This window comes from Schistocerca americana, chromosome 3, assembly GCF_021461395.2.
Source record: "Schistocerca americana isolate TAMUIC-IGC-003095 chromosome 3, iqSchAmer2.1, whole genome shotgun sequence".
Classification (NCBI taxonomy): Eukaryota; Metazoa; Arthropoda; class Insecta; order Orthoptera; family Acrididae; genus Schistocerca; species Schistocerca americana.
The window spans coordinates 752665003-752688150 of NC_060121.1; the positions used below are offsets into that span (position 1 = coordinate 752665003).

At 38.4% G+C, this 23148-nt stretch overlaps 1 protein-coding gene across 1 annotated transcript in view; it reads left to right on the forward strand.

Moving 5' to 3' along the window:
- The window catches only part of LOC124606531 (glutamine-dependent NAD(+) synthetase), a 206455-nt gene that overhangs the window by 48592 nt on the left and 134715 nt on the right, over positions 1 to 23148 (forward strand). Inside the window, exons 3-8 of the mRNA XM_047138516.1 lie at positions 10904 to 11074; positions 11151 to 11235; positions 13152 to 13297; positions 13409 to 13526; positions 20400 to 20531; positions 21743 to 21978. Of these exons, the coding sequence (XP_046994472.1) occupies positions 10904 to 11074; positions 11151 to 11235; positions 13152 to 13297; positions 13409 to 13526; positions 20400 to 20531; positions 21743 to 21978 (888 nt within the window). The remainder of the gene's footprint in view (positions 1 to 10903; positions 11075 to 11150; positions 11236 to 13151; positions 13298 to 13408; positions 13527 to 20399; positions 20532 to 21742; positions 21979 to 23148) is intronic.

Genomic DNA, 23148 nt, shown 5'->3' on the forward strand with positions numbered 1-23148 from the left:
CCCCCCCCCGCCCACTACCCTCTGTGTCTTCTCCCCCCCCCCCCCGCCCACTACCCTCTGTGTCTTCTCCCCCCCCCCCCGCCCACTACCCTCTGTGTCTTCTCCCCCCCCCCCCCGCCCACTACCCTCTGTGTCTTCTCCCCCCCCCCCCGCCCACTACCCTCTGTGTCTTCTCCCCCCCCCGCCCACTACCCTCTGTGTCTTCTCCCCCCCCCCCCGCGCCCACTACCCTCTGTGTCTTCTCCCCCCCCCCCCCCGCGCCCACTACCCTCTGTGTCTTCTCCCCCCCCCCCCCGCGCCCACTACCCTCTGTGTCTTCTCCCCCCCCCCGCCCACTACCCTCTGTGTCTTCTCCCCCCCCCCCCCCCGCCCACTACCCTCTGTGTCTTCTCGCCCCCCCCCCCCCGCCCACTACCCTCTGTGTCTTCTCGCCCCCCCCCCCCCCGCCCACTACCCTCTGTGTCTTCTCGCCCCCCCCCCCCCCCGCCCACTACCCTCTGTGTCTTCTCGCCCCCCCCCCCCCGCCCACTACCCTCTGTGTCTTCTCGCCCCCCCCCCCCCCCCGCCCACTACCCTCTGTGTCTTCTCGCCCCCCCCCCCCGCCCACTACCCTCTGTGTCTTCTCGCCCCCCCCCCCGCCCGCCCACTACCCTCTGTGTCTTCTCCCCCGCCCCCGCCCACTACCCTCTGTGTCTTCTCCCCCCCCCTCTCTACTGTCTGTGTCTTCCCCCCCCCCCTCTCTACCGTCTGTCTCTTCCCCCCCCCCACCCCACTACCCTCTGTCTCTTCCCCCCCCCCCCCCCACTACCCTCTGTCTCTTCCCCCCCCCCCCCCCACTACCCTCTGTCTCTTCCCCCCCCCCCCCCCCCCACTACCCTCTGTCTCTTCCCCCCCCCCCCCACTACCCTCTGTCTCTTCCCCCCCCCCCCCCCACTACCCTCTGTCTCTTCCCCCCCCCCCCCACTACCCTCTGTCTCTTCCCCCCCCCCCCCCACTACCCTCTGTAATAGGTCATGAATTCAACGTTTCTCATATTTTGGTTAAACTAACCCGAAAATTAGTGAAAGAGCAAGGCATTCTTTCAGTTTTAGGGAAGAAGAATGGAGTAGGTATAAGTGAAGAAACAGAAAGAGAAAGCAGTTTTTTGAAGATGATGAAAACAGTGGAATGTGCCCTGGTTGCAAAGATAGCTAAAGAGTTCTTATAAATGCAGTTAAATTAATGAAGCAGAAATGACTAGTGTTGTCAGATTTAAATGCTCATCCTGTATGCAAAATTGGTAGGTCAAAATTTTGTGACCTCCAACCTAAGTGGTTTATTTTGTCTGGATCCTCAGGGACACACTCCGTACCTGTTTGTTTATATCATCAGAATCTCAAACTGATGATTGCGGGTGCAAAACTCAGTGATCTTAACTACAAAGAGATACTAGATTTAATGGTCTGTGACACTAACAGTTCTGACTGCATGATGAGTTTGTGTAATAAATGCCCTGGTAAGGAAGCCGTTATTAATTTTTGTTTCATGAATATGATGAGGAAATGCCAGTCAGTATTACCTTCAAACAGTGGGTCACAACTGACAGGACAGAAATGATGATAGTGGTTAAATCTCAGGAAGAGTACTTGGAATCTTTTATTGATAACTTACAAAAGCTCAAAAATGACTACCATGTCTCTAAAATCCTAAGTAAGTTTTTGAAGAACAAAAAAGCACAACTTCATGAAACTGAATGCATAGTGCTAGTTGATTTTGCAGCAAATTTTACATTAGTGATTCAGGATGCAATACAAGGGTACATAGGGCCAATGACCAGGCAACAGTGCTTCCTCTACTTTAAAAATGAGAAAGATGAAGTTTGCAGTTCTTCAGTCTACATTCTAAGTGCCTACATGGAGCACAACACTTCGGCTGTACGTGTTTCAAAAGTATGTAATAAATTACATAAAAGAAAATTTTCCCAAGGTTGAGAAGCTGGTATACTTTTCAGATGGAAGTGGTAATCAGTATAAAAACAAAAAGAATTTTTCAAATCTGTGCAACCACAAAGTAGACTTTGGGTTGGAGGTTGAATGGCACTTTTTTGCATCTTACCATGGTAAAAATGTATGTGATGGAGTAGGAGGTACAAGAAATAAGTAAAGCCAGCCTACAAAGACCAACCACAGACCAAATTCTCACAGTACAGGTCATTTATGTCTTTTGCAAAGATAATTTTAAAGGCATTGCCTATTTTCTGATCAAGAAAGAAGTGGTTCTGCGCTGAAAAAAGAAAAAAACACTTCAAACCAGATAATCCCTTGGCATTGTAGAAAACTTAGTTCAATGGTATGTAACATCAGAAACCGAAATTTATGAGGATCATTGTGTCAGTAAAATTACATCTCTGTCTTTAACATTGAATGACAAAGTGGTATGTGTGTATGATGAACAGTGTCGATTACCATATCAGAGTTCATATTGTCTCCGGAATCACATAAATGGGTGTTCCAACTTTCACATCATCAGTCTCAACAGTACCTGTAAAATACGCTTGGAAAGAGACAGTTTTTCAGAAATGTTATCTAGATTACAATGGTTTCTTGCAATCTTGGAGCACCTGTTGTCTCTCAGACATACTGTTGTGTGACTGCCACAGTCAGCTGAGAGGGAAGGACACTAGCAGTGTTTTTGTCTCTCAGCTAGTTCTTCTTACTTTTTAAATTTTCTATTGTTAATACTCTTCTTAAAAGCTTTTGCATTCATTTTCACCTTTTGATTATTCTTTTAGTTCCCGCATTTGGACTGAATATGGTTGAAATTCAAGCTTCTATTTCCCTCACTCTTAAGTCACTTGACATGTGGACTCTGGCACCATAGTTGAAACACTTACTGTATGGATTCCAAGCTGCACTTTTGGTGTTTCTCCTGCTTGACTCTTTAGCAGGATGCTGGTGTCTGCAAAATTTCTATTGCTGTGACTTTCGTGATTTCTTTTTAGTAGTGGATTCACAGCTCTTTCATAATGCCTCATTTTTCCATTAAAATTTTTTTGCATGTTACCAAAAATCGGAAATTTTATGCCTGAATCGTCTTGTCTCCCATCTACTTTGTACTGAAATAGCAATGCAGCCCAGGATCTTTACTACATCTGTACTCTGTAAGCCACCTTACAGTGTGTTTTGGAGGGTACGTGTGGTACCACCATTTGCCCCCTCCCTGCTCCGTTCGCAAAGGTGCATGGGCAGAACAATTGCCTGTGAACTTCCATATAAGCTCTAATGTTTCTCATTGTATAGTTGTGGACATTTCACAAGCCCTAAGTATAAGGAAATAATATGTCACCTGACCCTTTTTCATATGTATGCTCTTGGAGTTTCAACAATAACACTCTCTATTATACACAATGCCTGGCTTGCTGCAACTGCCTCTGGAGTTTGGTGAGCATCATCAAATGACACTCTCCCATCTACTAAATGATGTGATGAAATGTGCTGCTCTTCATTGTATCTTCTCTATTTCTTCTTTTAATCCTTTCGTAAGCCACTTTCTTGCTGAATTACATTTTCTTAAGATTCATTCCAATAAATTTCAGCCTGTCCTCTGCTGTTCTGACAGTTCTTTTTATGTAGTATTGTAGTGTTTCGAGAATTTCTGCACAAATTCTAGAACAACTCAGCCTTCTACGGTCTCGAACACACGATATTTTATAAGTGAGTGTGGGATGATAAAATTCTACCTACTGTGCATCACATGTTCGTGTGTGCAGGTTTGAAATTCAGTTGTGAGAAGAATGTAGACGCGGTGGTCGAACGGCAACGACAAGTACTTGTCGGGCGATCCATGGAGGTTTAGTGTACGGAAGAACCATGGAGCTTCTATGTTATTCTGTGCTAATTGTGTCAGTGACCATTGTTATAATAACGAGAACTGTTGAGAAGGTACTCTTGCGAAAAACTCTTGTCTTAGCCTTGTTGAAGAGAAGACATGTATTATGGTTCATGTTGAGACTGGGCATGGTGTTTAAGCCAACTTTCTCTTATATGTAAATTAGTTTGTTTCTAATATTTGGAGACACGGGAGACTTACGAAGCAGTATATATTTATATGAAGAGTGAGATTTGTAATATGTCTGAAGTTCAAATATACGTCTTTAGTTGAAGCAAATGAAACTTTGCATGTCTACTTATAAAAGTAAGTAGAAAGAGTCTTCAGAGATTCCTGTACCTAGCAGCGTACTTCGTAGAAGTAGTGAAAGACAGTTTGCAGCAGCAGGCTAGCTAGCAAGGTAGGTTGGCCGAGCATCTCAAGTAAGTCATCTTGTAAAAGAATGGAAGTTTGGGTATCTACTTCACACTGAAATTGTCGTCGTCCAAAACATGTGTAAGTATTTAAAGGAGCAAAATTTTGAATTGAGAAATAGAGAAGAAGATTCCAGTGTGTTTATCTAAGAAGAAATATGCCTACAACACTGTGATTAAGATGATCAGGAGTGGGGAGTGCAGAGCTCTCACACACACATTGCGGGGACGAAGACGTGGCAACCAACATCCGACGACACCGGCGCCAGCTGCTGTTCACCGGTGCAGACCTGCCTCCATATCTGCTCACCAATGCAGCACAGATTCTCTGCCGAATGAGCATAAAACAAAACTTTATTGTTTTAGTACAAAGTGGTACAAACTGTTCAGTGAACTTCATTAGTGTAGTTACCATGCTTAAAGCTAGTTAAATGCTTACAAGATCAAAAGCTTGCAAGAATATGGATAACATACGACAAGCCGAGGAAACTCAAGAACCAGATATGGCTATGAAAGTTAGTAAGGGAATGCCTGACTGGTCTGAGTTAGTCACATTTTGAGTTTTGACTAAATTTAGTAAGTGGAAAACTAGAATCAGCAAATTCTCAATTAAGTGCCCAAACAACAAATTTAGCATTGTTAAATGCCAAAGTCAACTAACATAACAAATAATTTAGTAATCTACGTGAAGGCACGGATGCTTTAAAGACTGAATTTGATACCTTAAATAATAAAGTAGAAAATTTGAAATTAGATATGAAGAATGAATTCACTAGTTCCTTGACTTCAGCCAGAAACAGAGTGATAATTTTCAAAATTTGACAAAAAGGTTAGAATTAAATATTGAAGACAAATGTAATAGTGTAGAATCAGAGCTTAATGAAAAGTTAGGATCCTTTGAAAATGTGTGCAATGTTAAATTTAATGCTATAAAGCAAGGGTTGAATACTTTGAAAGAATGTGTTGATAAACAGGATAATTTAATGCCAATAATTCAATCGCAATTTACAGGTGTTAATACACGAGTAGATAATGTGGAAAGGAACTTCAAAGAGAAACAAGTGAACTGTGACATCATAAATATAAGTAGTTTGGAGGAACAAGTTGAAGAAACTATAGATCAAAAAGTTACCGAGAGAAAGCAGGAAAAAAATATCTTCACCTAATGCTGTGTTAACCCTAGGATGCATATACAGGGCCTCAGAGGCCCTTGTATGTCTTCATTTTTAAAAAAATTCTGTAATTTTTTGTTTGATTTCTAACTGCTTTCCAATACTCTTTCACTAACACTGTGACATTCCTCCTATCAAGTCTGAGTGAGATACCTTTTTAAGTTTTTTGTATAATTCAATACGTTTACCCATACACCGTGAATGCATAAGCAGGGCTTCAGAAGCCCTCACACATTTATAAATGTTCTTTAGCCTATATTGTCTTCAACATTTGTTTGGGAGCAGTTATTAATTCAACAATAACTGTAGTGGTATTTCCAGCAACAGGAGTGTCAACAACAGCAGTAGCTGTAGTAGTAATAGTATAACTAAAAAATAATACACACTTATTTCACATATTGGCGATGTCGGTGTATTATTGATCTTTTTGCTATCAAATGTTTTATTATTGCATAGTATTGTTATCCTGTACTGCTCTTGTCAGCCTCATTGTTACTGCAGTTTGTTTGTTGCTGCAAGGCACATATTGTTACGAGTATGACTCAGTGCTGCACAAGCTGCTGTTTGAGAGACACGCCTTTTGCTATGGCTTCAACACGCAAAGCAAGAGTATCACAACGTGCAAATGCAGCTAATTTTGAAAGTGTTGTGGCTCAGTGGTTTGAAGATGATGATTCTTGCGAGGAAGGAAATATTTTTGAAGATGCAAGTAGTGAAGAATCAGCCAATGAACCTGGACATGTGAATATTGAGGCAGATGACAGTCCTTTAGATAATATTACTTCATCAGAGTCTGAATATGAAGAACCACCACAAAAAGGTATAGAAGACCACACACACATTAGTCGGAATGGAACGATTTGGAAATAAGATCCTCCTGCAACTTTTCGTATGCCTGTCCATAACATTGTAAAGAAGGCACCTGGTCCAGCCCGTGGTTTGAAAACCAGTAAACCTAAGGATGCCTGGGATTATTTCATCTCCAAGGAGATACTAGAGGAAATCATCAACTGCACAAATATTGAAGGCAGAAGAGTGGCGGCTTTACGTGGTAAAACGTGGAAAATCGTTTCAATTGCTGAAATGGAGGGTTTTCTTAGTCTTTTACTGCTTTCTGGTGTTGAGAAGAGTTGGGATGTCCGTATTAGAGAATTATTTTTGGATGAAAAGGCAAATCCTAAATATAAGGCCACCAAGTCAATAAATAGATTCGAGGATGTAAGGAGAACGATTAGATTTGATGACAGGCATACCCGTGAAGCTCGATCTGCAGATGACAAACTTGCAGCTGTTCGCTATGTGTGGGAACTATTTCCTGACAAGTGTAGAAATAGAATGATTCCCAATGATTCGCTCACAGTTGCCGAACAGCTAGTCCCATTCCGTGCAAGATGCAGCTTCACCCAGTATATGCCCTCTAAACCAGCCAAGTATGGCATAAAAATATTCAGATTATGTGATGCTACATCTACATATGCTTTAGACAAAAATGTTTACACGGGAAGGAAGCCCCATGAACTTATTCAGAAAAACCTTGGACTGAATGTGGTGAAAGATCTTGCTAAAACCATTGAACGATCATCAAAAAATATTACTGTTGACAACTTCTTTACTAGTGTGCAGTTGGCAGAAGAGATGCTTCAGAAGCAAATTACAGTGGTGGGAACAATCAAACAAAATAAACCAGAAATTCCTAATGAGATGAAGCCATCTACCTCTAGGGCGATTCATTCCTCTTTGTTTGCATTTAGAGGTGACATTACAATGGTGAGTTATGATCCCAAAAAGTAGTAGTCTGTAGTTCTCATTAGCACAATGTATCACGACAGAAACATTGATGAAACTCGTGCAAAAAAGAAACCAGATATACTAAAGTTCTATAACTCTACGAAGGGTGGAGTAAATCGAATGGACCAGAAAATTCGTTATTACACTTGCAAGAGACAAACAAGATGATGGCCATTTGCATTATGGATGAATATGATGGACGTCGCAGCAATGAACAGTGAAATTTTATTTTCCGCCCAACATCTGACATACCAAATTGGAAGAAGTGATAAAAGGCGTTTGTTCCTAAGTGATTTAGCAGAGGAAATGGTAAGACCACTAATGGAACTTCGCATTCAGATCTCTAATCTTCCAAAGAAACTTGTTGATGCCATGCAAAGATGTGGTGTTCAAAAAGATGTCATATTGCCGAACCAACTACCTGTTTCAGGTAAAAGATGATGATGCAATTATTGTTCATATAATAAACAAAGGAAAAGTGCTATGACATGCATTAAGTGTAAAACCAACATTTGTAAGGAACATTGTGGCATTTTTTGTGCATCTTGTTTGTCACATGTTGAAAACTAAGAAAAATGCAGTTTTATGTGAACAATGAATAATAACTTTTTGTCAAAATATTGCCTATATACATAATATTGTGAATAATGAGTACGTTTTAATTGAAGAAATTGGTTGTAATAAATGTTATAAAATTTAAACTGCAACTTATGAGTGAATTAATAAAATTATTTGTATATGTTGTATGTAAATGGATGTAACTAATAAAAATTCAGTATTAGAGTTTTTTTAATAAAATGTTAATCAGGCCCACCATATCCTGTTACTTTATCTTAGGAATCTTTCAATATGACAATAAATTTGACAGAAATAAAATCCCCAAAGAATGATTATATGAAAAGAGGAAAATTTTAAATTAGGGCAGGGCCTTGGAGGCTCTGCATATGCATTCATGTGTGTTTTCGGCACCATGCATCCTAGGGTTAACTAGTGAAGTGGTGACTGATTTGCAGTGGCGAGATTTTCAAAAGAAGCTTGAAGAGAAATACTGGTCTGCCAGTGCACAAGAAAAGTTAATATCAAATCCATGGGACCCGGGCGGAGTCATATATTCCCCCCAGGGATGTAAACATTCTGAGTTAACGGGCGGAGTGATAACCATCAGATCCCAAGTTGTTTTTGGTGTTTCTTCCAAAATAGTTTTCCTGCACTGAATTCCTTTAAAATCTTAAACTATTCTGTCATCTATTCCTAATATCTTAAACTATCCTATAATCATAGTGCTTAGAAAAATGGATAAGACTACAAGATAAAGAAAACTTAGGAGAATCATAGAACATGAAAGAAAATAATATAGACATAAAATAAAATGAATAGAGTGTTATATTTATAGATAATATAGTATGAGGTAAATAATTAAACAATGTGATACCATAGTGTATAAATTTTCTATTTTGTATAGAGTATTTTATACCATTTAAGATATGTGATGTAAATGGGAGGGTTTACATAGGTTTTTGAAGGGGTGGGTATTGTAAATAAAAGCATAGTTTACAAGAGCAAATAAATCATGGCTAACACGAAACACACACCACACCTTTCAGACAACCCTCGGCAACAAGTGTGCCCGATTCTTCAACATTTGCCATTTCCATAGGGTTGCTAAGATTTCCTTTGGGGACCTCAAGGTTGAAGGTGGGAATGTCCATTCTGTAGGAGATGATTTAATATCAAACCTCCTCTAGCATCTCACTCAAGTACCTGACTGGTAGGGATCCTGGGGAAGGGGGGTGGGAAGGTTTTCCTGTCTTTGGGGCTATCCTATTTCTCTTCTTAGATCTTAGCAACCATTTTTTCCCCTTCTCAATTGAGGGGGGGGGGGGGGGGAAGGGGGGATGTATGTAGTGTTTCAAGAATTTCTGCATACATTCTAGAACCACTCAGGCCTCTACTGTCTCAAACACACGATATTTTAGAAGTGGGTGTGAGATGATATAATTGTACCTACTGCATGTCACGTTTGTGTGTGCAGGTTTGAAATTCAGTCGCGAATAGAAAGTAGACGTGGCTGTTGAACAGCAGCGACAAATACTTGTCAGGTGATCCTTGGAAATTTTAGTGAAAGTATGCGGAAGAGCCATGGAGGAGCTTTTCTGTTGTTCTGTGCTAATTGTGTCAGCGACCATTGTTATAATAACGAGAACAGTTGAGAAGGTACGCTTGAGAAAAACTTAGCCTTGTTGAAGGGAAGATGTGTAGTATGGTTCATGTTGAGACTGGACATGGTGTTTAAGCAAACTTTCTCTTGTATGTAAATTAGATTGTTTCTAGCACTCGAAGACGAGAGGCTTCGAAGCAGTATATATTTATATGAAGAGTGAGATTTGTAATATATCTGAAGTTCAAATATATGTTGTTATTTGAAGCAAATGAAAATTTGTATGCCTACCTATTTTTATAAGTAGAAAGAGTCTTAAGGGATTCCTGTACCTAGCAGCATACTTTGGAGATAAAGTGAAAGAGAGTTTGCAGCAGCAGGCTAGCCAATGAGGAAGGTCAGCTGAGCATCTCAAGTAAGTCACCTCGTAAAAGAATGGAAGTTTAGGTATCTACTTCGCACTTAAATTGTTGTCCAAAGCCATTAGAGTATTCCACTTAAGGTTGCTCCAGGCAGTTAGTCCAGACTGTTCCACTTGAGGTTGCTCCAGACAGTTAGTCCTAGGTACTTTGCAGTTATTTTTTCCAGTGATCTAAGACCTATGTCATCCAGAATAAAAAGGCCATGCAAACCTGTCAAAATGATGATTCAGTGAACCGCAAGATCCACTTTTCAGTGGATACATCATGAACACTACACAAATTAAGAGTACCCTAACATCGTGGAACAGTGGAGAAAATTTACAGCAATCGTGTGGACGCAGGGAGAACTATGCTTCACTTCTATCATCTCTTTCTGTATCAGAATGTTTTTTTAGTTTTGTTCTCTACTAAACACAGTCTTTTTATCACTATCCTTTTGAATTGCATTTTCTTCTTCATCATCATTAGCAGCACTCGGCAGTGTGTTGTAGAAAGCAGTACTGGTAAGAACAAGGCAACTAATACATTGGAAACTTGTCAACTCTCTTCTATCTTACTTTTGTGTAATGTTGGTCTTGTATTAAGACAACAAACTGTAATGTAATTTTTGAATGATACCATAAATTCCACTGCCATGAAGGTATTTGAATTTGCAAGTTACTGTTTGGTATAGTTTTACTGCAGTAGTAACAATATTTTGAAAAGCATAGTTGCTGCTCACTATATAGTGGAGATGCTGAGACTGTAGTCATGTGTTATGAGAGTTTGTGTGTGTGTGTGTGTGTGTGTGTGTGTGTGTGTGTGTGTGTGTGTGGGTGGGTGGGTGGGTGGGTGGGTGTGGAGTTTAATTTTGACAAAGGCCTTGTCGGCCGAAAACTCTCTTTCTGACAGTCTTTTTGTTGTGCCTATCTGTGAAACAGCACCTCTGGGTTGTTTGGTGAGTAGCAACTATCCTTTTCATAATTTTGTTTCATTCCATCCTGGATTGTCCATTGTTTAATGTACTATTTATAGAAACTACTTTTGACATACGTTCTTGGTGCAGTTGTGTTTGTTATATGACTTGTGTTGGTTTTTTTACAGTGGTTACAGCTGCGAAGATCATTTTCATGAAAGTGACACACTCCTTCACTGCTGGGAAGTACTGTTAGAGATACTTATCAGTCCTCTTTGTAAAGACATGCTAATTGATGTTGGAATGCCTGTTATGCATAGAAATGTTACATATAATTGCAGGGTTGCTTTCTTAAACAGGTAAATATATTAAGCTATTGAATGGAAGGATTTGTTTCTATTGAGTGACATTTGTAATGGCTGTCCATTGTTATAGGAAACTACTATTAATTCGACCAAAAATGTTCCTATGTGAAGATGGAAACTACAGGGAAACAAGATGGTTCTCTCCGTGGAGAAAGGTATAATTCGTCTTGCTCTGTTCCTAAGTTAATACTTGCTTATTATTTTAGCACCAAAAATCATCATTATTGACAATGATACACTAATAACTCTTCCACGAAATTGTATATGTAAGTTATATGGGAGAGACAGCCATTAGTTGTACATTGTCTTCTAGGACAATGTTGCAGCTCTGAAAACTAATGAAATTGGTAAAGTGTTAAGCTACTTTCAGCTCCTACCTGTATTCTGAATCACCTATAAAATGAGTTATAGTCCATATTTTTTATGTTTATCAGTTAAAATAAACACAGATGTGAAACATTACAGGATTATGTTTTAGAGGAATATCGTGTGATATTAATTTTTGAGTGATTGAGCTGTAAAGGCTTCATGTCATTTCATCAAAAAGTCACTATGGCGTAATGTCTAGTAATTGACTTACGCTATGCCAATATTTTTGGACCTTTCTCATAATTTTGGCACCTGAGTTGATTATTTCATGCATCTCTGCAACTTCCTTATTCTCCTGTTATTTTACAAGTTTTGAAATGGAGACTTTTAGCTGTTGAAAGCCCAGTTGTCAGATGCTGTATTGTACTGTTGACATGCAGTCATTAAAAATCTCTATTTATTGTAATTTGAGGTTAGTTTGGAGCTGCAAAGAAACAATTTAGGTATTGACAGACATGCAAAATTTTCGTAAGGGAAGCAAACCTGCAGATTCTCTTAAATTGAAGTAGGTGTATGTGTAGGTGGAAGAGTAGGAGTAGGTGGAGGAGTAGGAGTAGGTGGAGGAGTAGGAGTAGGTGGAGGAGTAGGAGTAGGTGGAGGAGTAGGAGTAGGTGGAGGAGTAGGAGTAGGTGGAGGAGTAGGAGTAGGTGGAGGAGTAGGAGTAGGTGGAGGAGTAGGAGTAGGAGTAGGTGGAGGAGTAGGAGTAGGTGGAGGAGTAGGAGTAGGAGTAGGTGGAGGAGTAGGAGTAGGAGTAGGTGGAGGAGTAGGAGTAGGAGTAGGTGGAGGAGTAGGAGTAGGAGTAGGTGGAGGAGTAGGAGTAGGAGTAGGTGGAGGAGTAGGAGTAGGAGTAGGTGGAGGAGTAGGAGTAGGTGGAGGAGTAGGAGTAGGAGTAGGAGTAGGTGGAGGAGTAGGAGTAGGAGTAGGAGTAGGTGGAGGAGTAGGAGTAGGAGTAGGTGGAGGAGTAGTAGTAGTAGTAGTAGTAGTAGTAGTAGGTGGAGGAGTAGGAGTAGGAGTAGTAGTAGTAGTAGTAGGTGGAGGAGTAGGAGTAGGAGTAGTAGTAGTAGTAGTAGTAGTAGTAGGTGGAGGAGTAGGAGTAGGAGTAGTAGGAGTAGTAGGAGTAGTAGGAGTAGTAGGAGTAGTAGGAGCAGTAGGAGTAGTAGGAGTAGTAGGAGTAGTAGGAGCAGTAGGAGTAGTAGTAGGTGGAGGAGTAGGTGGAGGAGTAGGAGTAGTAGTAGGAGTAGTAGTAGGTGGAGGAGTAGGAGTAGTAGTAGGTGGAGTAGGAGTAGGTGGAGTGGGAGTGGGAGAGCAGCAGCAGAAGAAGAAGAAACAAGTAAATCTAATAGTAAATCTTTTGTTTATTATGGTGGTCAGTAATTGTATAGCAATTAATACAGTTCATTTCTTCTTGGAATATGTGAAGCCTCCATATGTGGGCTTCAGCTACAATGTGAGTGGTCTGATTCCAGGTATCTCGATGCTCTGCTGGTTGAAACACTTGCACATGAAACATAAATTGAACAAAAACAGATAGAATTAATATTCCCTCAAATGGCTCTCACTTAAAACTGCTTTAAACAAGTGTTTCAGATCTTGCCTTCCTTATGCAGTTCTGGTGAATGTGAACTTTCACAGGAAAATGGGCACTTTTCAGCAACATTTATGATGTTTGATTCATATAATAATTTCAATCCCTTGTCTATAGGTTCGTCAGGTTGAGGACTATTATCTACCACGTATGATATCAGCTTATACTGGACAGAAAGTGGTACCATTTGGAGATGGTATTCTTTCTACAAAAGACACATGTATCGGGTTTGAGATTTGTGAAGAACTGTGGCACCCAGAGAGGTATCGTCTTCTGTACTTAATTTCTTGTAAGCAAAGTGGACTTCATTATTATTAATCTTATTTCAAATTTTGAAATAGAAAATCACTGTAAGCTGCTTATAAATGTTGCAGCACTCATATACCAATGAGCCTGGATGGTGTAGAAGTCATAGTAAATGGTTCTGGTTCATACATGGAGTTACGTAAAGCATATGTTACAGTAGATTTAGTGAAATCTGCTTCAGCAAAGGTAGGGAACGCATTTTTCCTTGCTTGTTTGTAAGTTATTTTATACCAGTTAGATGAATTATTAAACAAAAAGGTCCAAGAAAAGTACTAAATAGGAGTGTGTTGCATCATGTTGAAATAATTAAACAGATAGTTACAAACTAATCGAAATATTCAGCAGATAACTAAAAAAAGTGTAACTGTGAGCTGAGGTAACTTAGGAATACTATAGCAGAAAAGAAAAGCAACTATTGTGTGTCCTACAATTTGCTGTCTGTTTCACACAGGTGTATGAGAAAGGGATGAGTAGTTATAATTTATAACTTTGAAGTACACAATGAAGTAAAAGTCAACAGTTAAGTGTCGCAAAATGTCCTGTTATGATCAACTGGCAATTGAATCACAAAGCTTGTGCCTTAGGATGTGTTGTACCTACTGATCTCTTCTTTTAGTCAATTCATACCATTGATTTCTCTTTTCACCAGTTTGATCCAGAGCCTTCTCATTAGTTACCTGATCTACCCCTCTAATTGTCAGCATTCTTTGGTAGCACCACGTATCAAAAGCTTCTATTTTCTTTTTGTCTGAACTGCTTATTGTCCACATTTCATTACCATACATGACTATGCTTGTAAAGCACCAACTTTGATTTACCATATTCTCAATCACCTCCTTGGTAGCGTATCTGTTTGCTGCCTTGAAGCTGAAAATCTTGAATATAGGGTGGTGTTTATTCAGAAAAAATGTACCCAACACCACAGTTCAAGTTGCACTTTTCCACTTATTTTATTAACTTAAAGATTACATTGCTTGTACGTTGCAGAAATATTCATACAAATTACAAAGTTATTCAACACACATTAATGAAGCATTGTCCAGTAATCAGTAATGGTCTTAAGTGATTGAACAAAGTAATTAAGTGTGGCACTAAACACTGTCCATATTTACTCAGAACATCACAGTTCACATGTAGTATGGCCTTGTAGAAATCTGTCAAAGTACAGTGCAGTGACTCACTTAGCTCACTCGTTAATTAACTCATAATATTCAATATTCAACAATACATTATTTGTATGATGATGATGATGATGATGATGATGATGATGATGATGATGATGATGATAGTTCACCTCTCCTACGAATCACAACACAATTCAGTCAAAATATTCATCAACTTGAATTACGAAAATCACTTGAAAGTTATTAGACATCAACTGTACTTAATTTCGCAGTTGCAGATGTCTGTATATCTGCAAACTAACTGTGCATAGCTTAGGTGTGAACAGACACCAGGAGCATAGATGTTACATGCTTGTTAACTTGACCAGGGCAGGGTGCAGACTCCCTCACTTTGAATGACTATTTTGCAAGTTATACTGTAATTCAAGAAGTGGCTAGGTAAAATATTGCTATTCAGGATGGAGTATAAATATTGACAAAATTTTTGTGTACAGAGGATGAGGTAATCTAGGAATTAAGAAAATGTATGTGCTCTAAGAATGTCGGGCTCATGAGTACTAATGCCACATTAAAAAATTACGCAATGTTAAATTATTCAAAATCCAAACAGCAGCTTAATTATTAAGAGGTGTCACTAGATGCGAAAAAAGTAGAGCAACAAAAGTACAGTGTTAAAAGTTGAGAACCTAACATGCCCGAAGGTAAAATTGGCAGTAGAATTAAGACGATATGGGATTTTCAGTGGTAATTATAAGTTAATTAGCTTCGTGCAAAATAAGATATGTCTGTGTAAATTGGGATGCCAGTTTTTGTAATGAATGGCCTTTCTTCTTTCACAGATGTATATTAACTCACATGATGTTAAGTCTTCTGACAATAAGAAGTTCAGTTAAGAGTTGTTTTTTTTTAACACAGCCTAAGTGTCTTGGGACTCCTGCTGTTAATGTTGTATATTAATGACCTTGCAGACATTAGTGACCTGAGACTTTTTGCAGATGGTACAGTTATCTGTAATGAAGTACTGTCTGAAAGAAGTTGCATAAGTATTCATGCAGATCTCGATAAGGTAACAAAAAGGTGCAGACATAAGCAAATCACTCTAAATATTCAGAAATGTAAAATTTTACACTTCACAAAACGAAAAATGTAGTATCCTCTGACTAAATATCAGTGAGTCACTGTTAGAATTGGCTAACTCTCACAAATACCTGTGTGTAACACTTTATAGGAATATGAAACGAAATGGAATGATCACATAGGTTCAGTTGTGGGTAAAGCAGGTGGTAGACTTCAGTTTATTGTGAGAATACTGGGGAAGTGCAATCAGTCTGCAAAGGAGATTGCTTACAAATCACTTACGCAACAAATTCTAGAATATTGTCAAGTGTTTGGGATCAATACCAGACAGGACTAACGGGGGATATTCAACATATACGGAGAACTGTGGCACAATGGTCACAGGTTTGTCAGATCCATGGGAGAGTATCACAGACATACTGAAGGAACTGTACTGGAAGACTCTTGAAGACAGATGTAAACTATCCCAAGAAAGTATATTATCAAAATTTCAAGAACCAGATTTAAATGACGACTCTAGGACTATATTACAGCCCCCATATGCATTGTTCACATAGGGATCATGAGGATAAGATTAAAACAATTACTGCATGCACAGAGGCATTCAGACAATAATTCTTCACATGCTCCATACATGAATGGAATGGGAAGAAACCCAAATAACTGGTACGATGGGATGTACCCTCTGCCATGCACTTTATGGTGGTTTGCTGAGTATAGATGTAGAAGTTAAAACCAATGATACTGTTGGACCCAGTGCAATGAAAGTAATTACTGAATAATAAATTGAGGCGGAGCAAAGTCCAATTCATTTTTGTCAGCACATACATACATGTCATTGATGTACGGTACACACAAAAATATAATAATTGGCATAAACTACTGGAAAGAAAAATTACAGTAATCAGTGATGCAATTGAAGATGCAGTTGTAGTTGTTCCAGCTGGCAATATCACACATTCCATTCAGATACCCCCAGAAAAGACTTTTTCACACTTAAAAATAAATTAGTTGTTAACAAATTCCTCTTTTTCAGAAATGCTTTTTGTGTTATAGCCAACCTGCATTTTATATCCTATCTACTTCGGTCTTCATCAGTTGTTTTGCTAATTAAGTAGCAAAACTTGATTATTACTTTCATGTCTGATTTCCTAAATTAATTCCTTCAGCATAACTTAATTTGATTTGACTTCATCCTGTTACCCTTTTTGTACTCTTATTGATATTCTTTGTATGGCTTCTTTTCAAGAGACTATCAATTAAATTAAACTGATCTTATAAATCTTTTGCTGTTTCTGACAGAATTACAATGTCATCAGCACACACTGAATAGCACTGGGATGGGCTACAACCCTGTCTCACTTCCTTCTCAGCAATGGCTTGCCTTTCGTACCTTTCAACTCTTATAACTGTAGTCAACTTTCGCTGCCTGCTTTTTATACCTGCTATCTTCAGAATTTCAAAGGGTGTATTCCAGTCAGCATTGCCAAAAGCTTTCTGTAAATCTACAAATGCTATAAACATAAGTTTGCCTTTCTTCAGCCAATCTTCTAGGACAAATCGTAAGGCCAGTATTGCCTCATGTATTCCTGCATTTCTTCTGAACCGAAACTGTCCTTCTATGAGTAGCCTTCAAGTTTTTCCATTCTCCTGTAAATAATATGTGACAGAATTTTGCAACCAGTGTTATTGACTGATAGATCATTAATATTGACACCCTCAGTTCCTGCCTTCTATTGAATTCGGATTATTGCATTCTTTTTTTAAATCTGGGGGTGTTTCACATGTCTTGTGCCTCTTGCACAATAGATTGAACAGTTTTTTCATTGCTGGCTCTCCCTAGTATATCAGTAATTCTGAAGGAATGTCATTGATTCTAGGGGTCTTTAGTCAACTTGTTATTAGGTGCTCTTTCAAATTGTTCCCTCAGTATCACATCTCCTGACTTGTTTTCGTCTACTTCCTCTTCTCCATTGCCTTCAATTTCATCTCCCTTGTATAGACCCTCATAATACTCCTTCCACCTTTCAGCTTTCTCTTCTATTCTTAATAATGTCTTACCACATGATCTCATAGTATTCATTCAGCAGCTTCTTTTCTCCAAAGCTCTATTTGATAGGTGGAATGTGTCTTGCTCCTACTTATACATACTTCTACATCCTTTAATTTGTCTTCTAGCTATCCCCACATAGTGCAAAATGGCTGTCTGCAGATCTCATTTTTTATAAGTCTGTATTTCTTTTCACCTATTTCATTTGCTGCATATTTATGTTTTCTCCTAGTGTTAATTAAATTCATTATCTCCTGATTAATCCATGGATTTCCACTAGGCTTTGTCTTTTTACCTTATTTGATGCTCTGCTGCCTTCACTATTTCATCTCTCAAGGCTACCTGTTCATCTTCTATTGTGTGTCTTTCCCATGTTCTAGCCAGTAATTGCCTAATTCCACCCATTTAACCTTTGAAACTCTCAACAACCTATGGTGCTTTCATTTTATCCTTATCTCATCTCCTTAATTTCCTACCTATTGCAATTTCTTCTGTTTTAATCTGAAGTTCATAACCAATTAATTATATGTCCCTTTCACATCTGCTCCTTAAAATGTCTTACAGTTTAAAATCTGGTTCCAAAATCTCTGTCTTGTCATTATGTAATTAATTCAAAGCCTTTCAGTACATCCAGGTCCCTTCCAGGTATACAGTCTTCTTACACGATTCTTAAACAAAGTGTTAGGAATCATGAAACAATTCTCTGTGTAAAATTCTGCCAGATGGCTTCCTCTTTCACTCCTACCTCTAGTCCATGTTCTCCTACTATTTTACTGATCTTCTTACTATTGAATTCCAGTCCATCAAAATTTAGTTTTTGTCTCCCTTAATTAGCTGAATAATTTATTTTATCTCATGTACTCTTTCAATCTCTTCCTTAGCAGAAGAAACCTGTACTGTTCTGGTGAATTATGGCCTAATATCTATTGTTGCTGTGAGTAGACATTCACTATGCTGTTCACAGAACTTACTCGCATTACTGATTTTTTTTTTTTCCATTATTAGACTAACCCTTGCATTACACTATTTGATTCTGTATTTATGACCCTGTGTCCATCTGACCAGAAATCCTTCATGCTTTGCTAATTCCCACTGTATTTAACTTGAAACAATCCATCCACAGTTATTTATCCTGATTGCCCTGTTGAGGCAGCTAATATCCCATACCCCACCCTGTAGAATGTCAGTGTTGTTTTTCTAATGACTACTCCTGATTGGTCTCTTCCTGGAGACCCAAATGATGAGCTATTTTGCTTCCAGAAGATTTTACCCACAAGGATGCCATCACCATTTAACCATATGGTAGAGCTGCATGCTTTTCAGACATGTTTTCAGCCGTTCACTGTACCACCCTAGAAGATAAATGCCAACTATCATAATTGATGTAATTTTCTGTGACACTAATCAGGAGCTTTTGATTAATTCTTGTGTGACTTAGTGGGTGAATGTGCAGCTACAAATCTGAAGGTCTGGTGTTCAATACTTAGTTGGTCATAGGATTTTTTTCTATCCCATTTCACTTCTTTTATCTGTGATGATGATTTGTTATTGTGAAAGATGCCAAGTCACTCCATGGTTTGGAAGCAAAGGCATGCACATCACCTCTGTCTGAGTCATGCACAGCAAACCACTGCAGTGTTCAAACCAAATTTTGAGTCAAGGACAACCTCAATAATTACACCCAAGATGGCTGTAAATGAATTTCTGGCTCACCAAGTGTGAAAAAACAAGCTTCTGCTCTTCTAACTAAACAACTCAATAACTAGTTTTTCTTCTAGTGTCTATTTCATTTAAATTTGTCAGGGTATAAATTAAGGACTAATAACTGATGAGGTATCACAGTAACTAAGGCAATATATTACTTGAGCAGTTTTATATTTTAATTTGCCCAACTAAGTGTTTATTTGGTATCCCCAAATCACTTTGATTGAAAAACAAGATGGTTACTTAAATGGAACAATGATGCATTGTCCTCCTCAACTTGTCCATTTAAACTAATGCTCAATCTATTAATGAGATTAAGGTAAGTAGAATGATTACCTCTGTCTCTTCTTTCTTCATTCCTTTTAACAACAAAATAAGTTCATGGAAACTTAATTACAAAATGTGTGTATAGCTACCTTGGCTGTATAAAATTGTCAAATTGACTATGGTTTTGACAGCACTAAGGCGGTCTTCATCAGAATAAAAGTTACATAGGATTACATGTAATCACACCATAGGTGAAAAACATCTGAGCAAAAATGCTCTTGTCAAATTGAAATTATCACAAGAATAAAAATTAAACTGTAAAAATATAACATGTTTGTCAATTGGAATAAAATGTTCGATTGAAATACACTAGTGTGACGGTAGCAGCAGTTTGATGCAGTTCTTAGCCCTAAGCGACCTCGCAACTGCCGTTGTATTTCGATGGAACATTTTATTCCAGTTGACAAACGTGTTATATTTTTACAGTTTAATTTTTATTCTTGTAATAATTTCAATTTGATGAGCATTTTTGCTCAGATGTTTCTCACCCATGGTGTGATTACATGTAATCCTTTGTAATCTTTATTCTGATGAAGACTGCCTTAGTGCTGTCAAAACCATGGTCAATTTGACAACAATTTTATGCAGACGAGGTGACAATACACACATTTTCTAATTAAGTTAATGCATGGTTGCTCGACTTCAGCCAATAACAGTATTTAGAATTTTGTGGAAACTTTAAGACTCACTGAGTTAGGGTTGATTGCATCAACTCATATAACCAGCACTTGTTTTACTTTTCCAGTTTCACAGCATTATTTGACTTAAAAATTGCAGGCAGGGGGTTGTTACCTATTCAGCAATCTTCGTGGCTGTGATGGCCAGAGAATGTATTTCAATGGATGCTCCTGTATAGCTCTGAATGGTGGTATCTTGAATCGAAGCCAGCAGTTTAGTTTGTCTGAAGTGGTAAGTATTATCCATGCTGTGTCATCAGTGTTCATTATGTACTATTTTAGTAGCTTTGGTGTAATAAATTGATAACCGAGGTTACTTTACATGAGTTCATACTAATTAGTTTTCAAAATGTTTTTATAAAATAATTGTGTATAATGCCTTCCTATGCCATCTCCTCTCCCCCTCCCCTGTCCCCTGCTAGTGTCCTACATCCTCCCCTTTCCAGCGTTTCCCTATCCCCAGTCAGTTTCCATTTCCTTTTTGAATTTCCTTTTGGCTCCAGGCGTCTGTGCAAATGAGTGAGCACCTGACTGTTTCTCTATGGCATTCACACATGTTATGTGCTTGGTGTTGATAATTGAGAAAATTGTTTTATTTGAATATGAGTTAAAGTTCCTTTTAAAATTTGGGGTGTGTCTAAGGTCTTCTATCTGGAGAATGAGTTATCATCCCAGTGCAAAATGTCAGAATCTAAGGATGTAGGTCGCCGCGCAGGATTAGCCGTGCGGTCTAAGGCGCTTCAGTCATGGACTGTGCGGCTGGTCCCAGCGGAGGTTAGAGTCCTCCCTCAGGCATGGGTGTGTGTGTTTGTCCTTAAGATAATTTAGGTTAAGTAGTGTGTAAGCTTAGGTACTGATGACCTTAGCAGTTAAGTTCCATAAGATTTCACACTACATTTTTTTTTTTTTTTTAAAGGATTTAGGTCCATGAGTATGGAAGTTGTGCACAGCTTAGTAGCTAATCTTCGGCTCAGTAGTACATACCACAATTTTCATAGTATCAACTTTTTGAACAAATTTATGAATTGTTCTGAAGTATTATTTTGTTCATCAGCCATATTGTTATTGTTTACCAGTAATTGTTTTATTATTATAGGTAATATCTATTAATTTAATAAAATATGTATTATTCACAAGTTGCTAAATCACCCATTATTATTATTATTATTATTATTATTTCTATCTTTTCTCAGACGTTATGTCTGGTCAAAAATGGAAAGTGACGCGGACCTTGATCAAGCGTGACTTTCTTTTAACTGTACGGTATATGTTACATTGCATTTAGGAACTTTCGGGTAATTGAACAAGTGTCAATAATTACAGATTTATTATTATTATTATTATTATTATTATTATTATTATTATTATTCTGGTAGTATTCAGAATACAAATGCCATATTATAAGTTTGTTTTCTAATTATCTACGACTTTCTTTCCACACAGGAAGTAGTAGTATCAACAGTGGATCTTGAAGACATACGCACTTACCGCAATGCTGTGCGATCTCGAACACATCATGCAGCAGCTAGTCCTTCTTATCCACGTATAAGTGTAGATTTTGCACTTTCAGCAGATAATGATGTGTTCCTACCAACAGAAAGGCCCATTGAGTGGTTATATCACACGCCTCAGCAGGAAATTGCCTTGGGTCCAGCTTGTTGGCTTTGGGATTACCTCAGGTATTAAAAAAAGATCCCAAACTACGCACTGTATGTTTTTCATTTTATGCTATAATATAAGTGCCATTGATGGAAAGAGCTTCTGCAAATAATGGGGAAATAAAATGAACAAAAATTCCTTCTATTTGACATTTCATAAGTTTGTTGGAGGATAACTAACACAGTTACGTTAGAAATATCGAAGTCTTCTTATTGGCTGCCCCTTTAGAAGGGGATTGTTCCCATTAAATGAGATCAATCCCATTTCAAAGGGGAGAGACAGTAAGAACTAAAGAACTGCTCAAATATGTATCTAATAGAGCTGACAAGCAAATTAAATTATTTGGTCTACAATGTTAATTTCAGTGAATGATGGAATTAAAAGGCACACAGGTTCATAAATAAAATTCTCTAGAAATTTTTTTAAATGTTGGACCTATTAAGGATATAGCTGTAAATATAAGAATAAATAGTAGACGCACTTGTAACACATGGGAGACAGAAGAATCCCAATGCTGGACTGTGAGTACTTGACTATTTGATACCAATCATTGGGGAGACTCTACAAAAGGTGGCATAATTGAGATGGACCTGATTGAAAAGTCGGATTCTTGATGGAAAAAAAGGCTCTAATGCTGTTAAGTTACACATTACATACACTACAGATTTAGCATCTTTGTTTGCTTTTTGAAAAATCTTTTGTGTATCAGTCCAGAAAAAGGAGAGGGGGGGGGGGGAGGAGGGAGAAAAAGAAATGGGGAAAGACGGCATCCCTCATCTGTTCACAAGGACAAGAGAACAAATTCAAGAAAGTACGTGTCCTCAGTGTCTGGCAGTTATATTATCCTGGAATGTATTTGAAACTTTGAATGCATGTCCATATCTTCCAAATGAGAAATCAGTGCACACTTAAGGAGACATCTATCTTCTGACAATCGGATTACTCACTTCATTCCCAGATCTTGTAGATTAAATACTTATCACCATATTAAACTGGCAGATGATACATACATGCTAATACAGTGTGTTTCACTCCCAATGATGATTTTTGGGAGAACTGATGACTAGCTAAACCCAGAGTAAACTTGCAAAGTAGTTTGTTAAATATTAATTTAATTTTCCCATCACTGTAGAAGTGTTACAATTGTTCCACTTTGTGAGCAAAGACACATGTATTCAGAAGCTATAGAA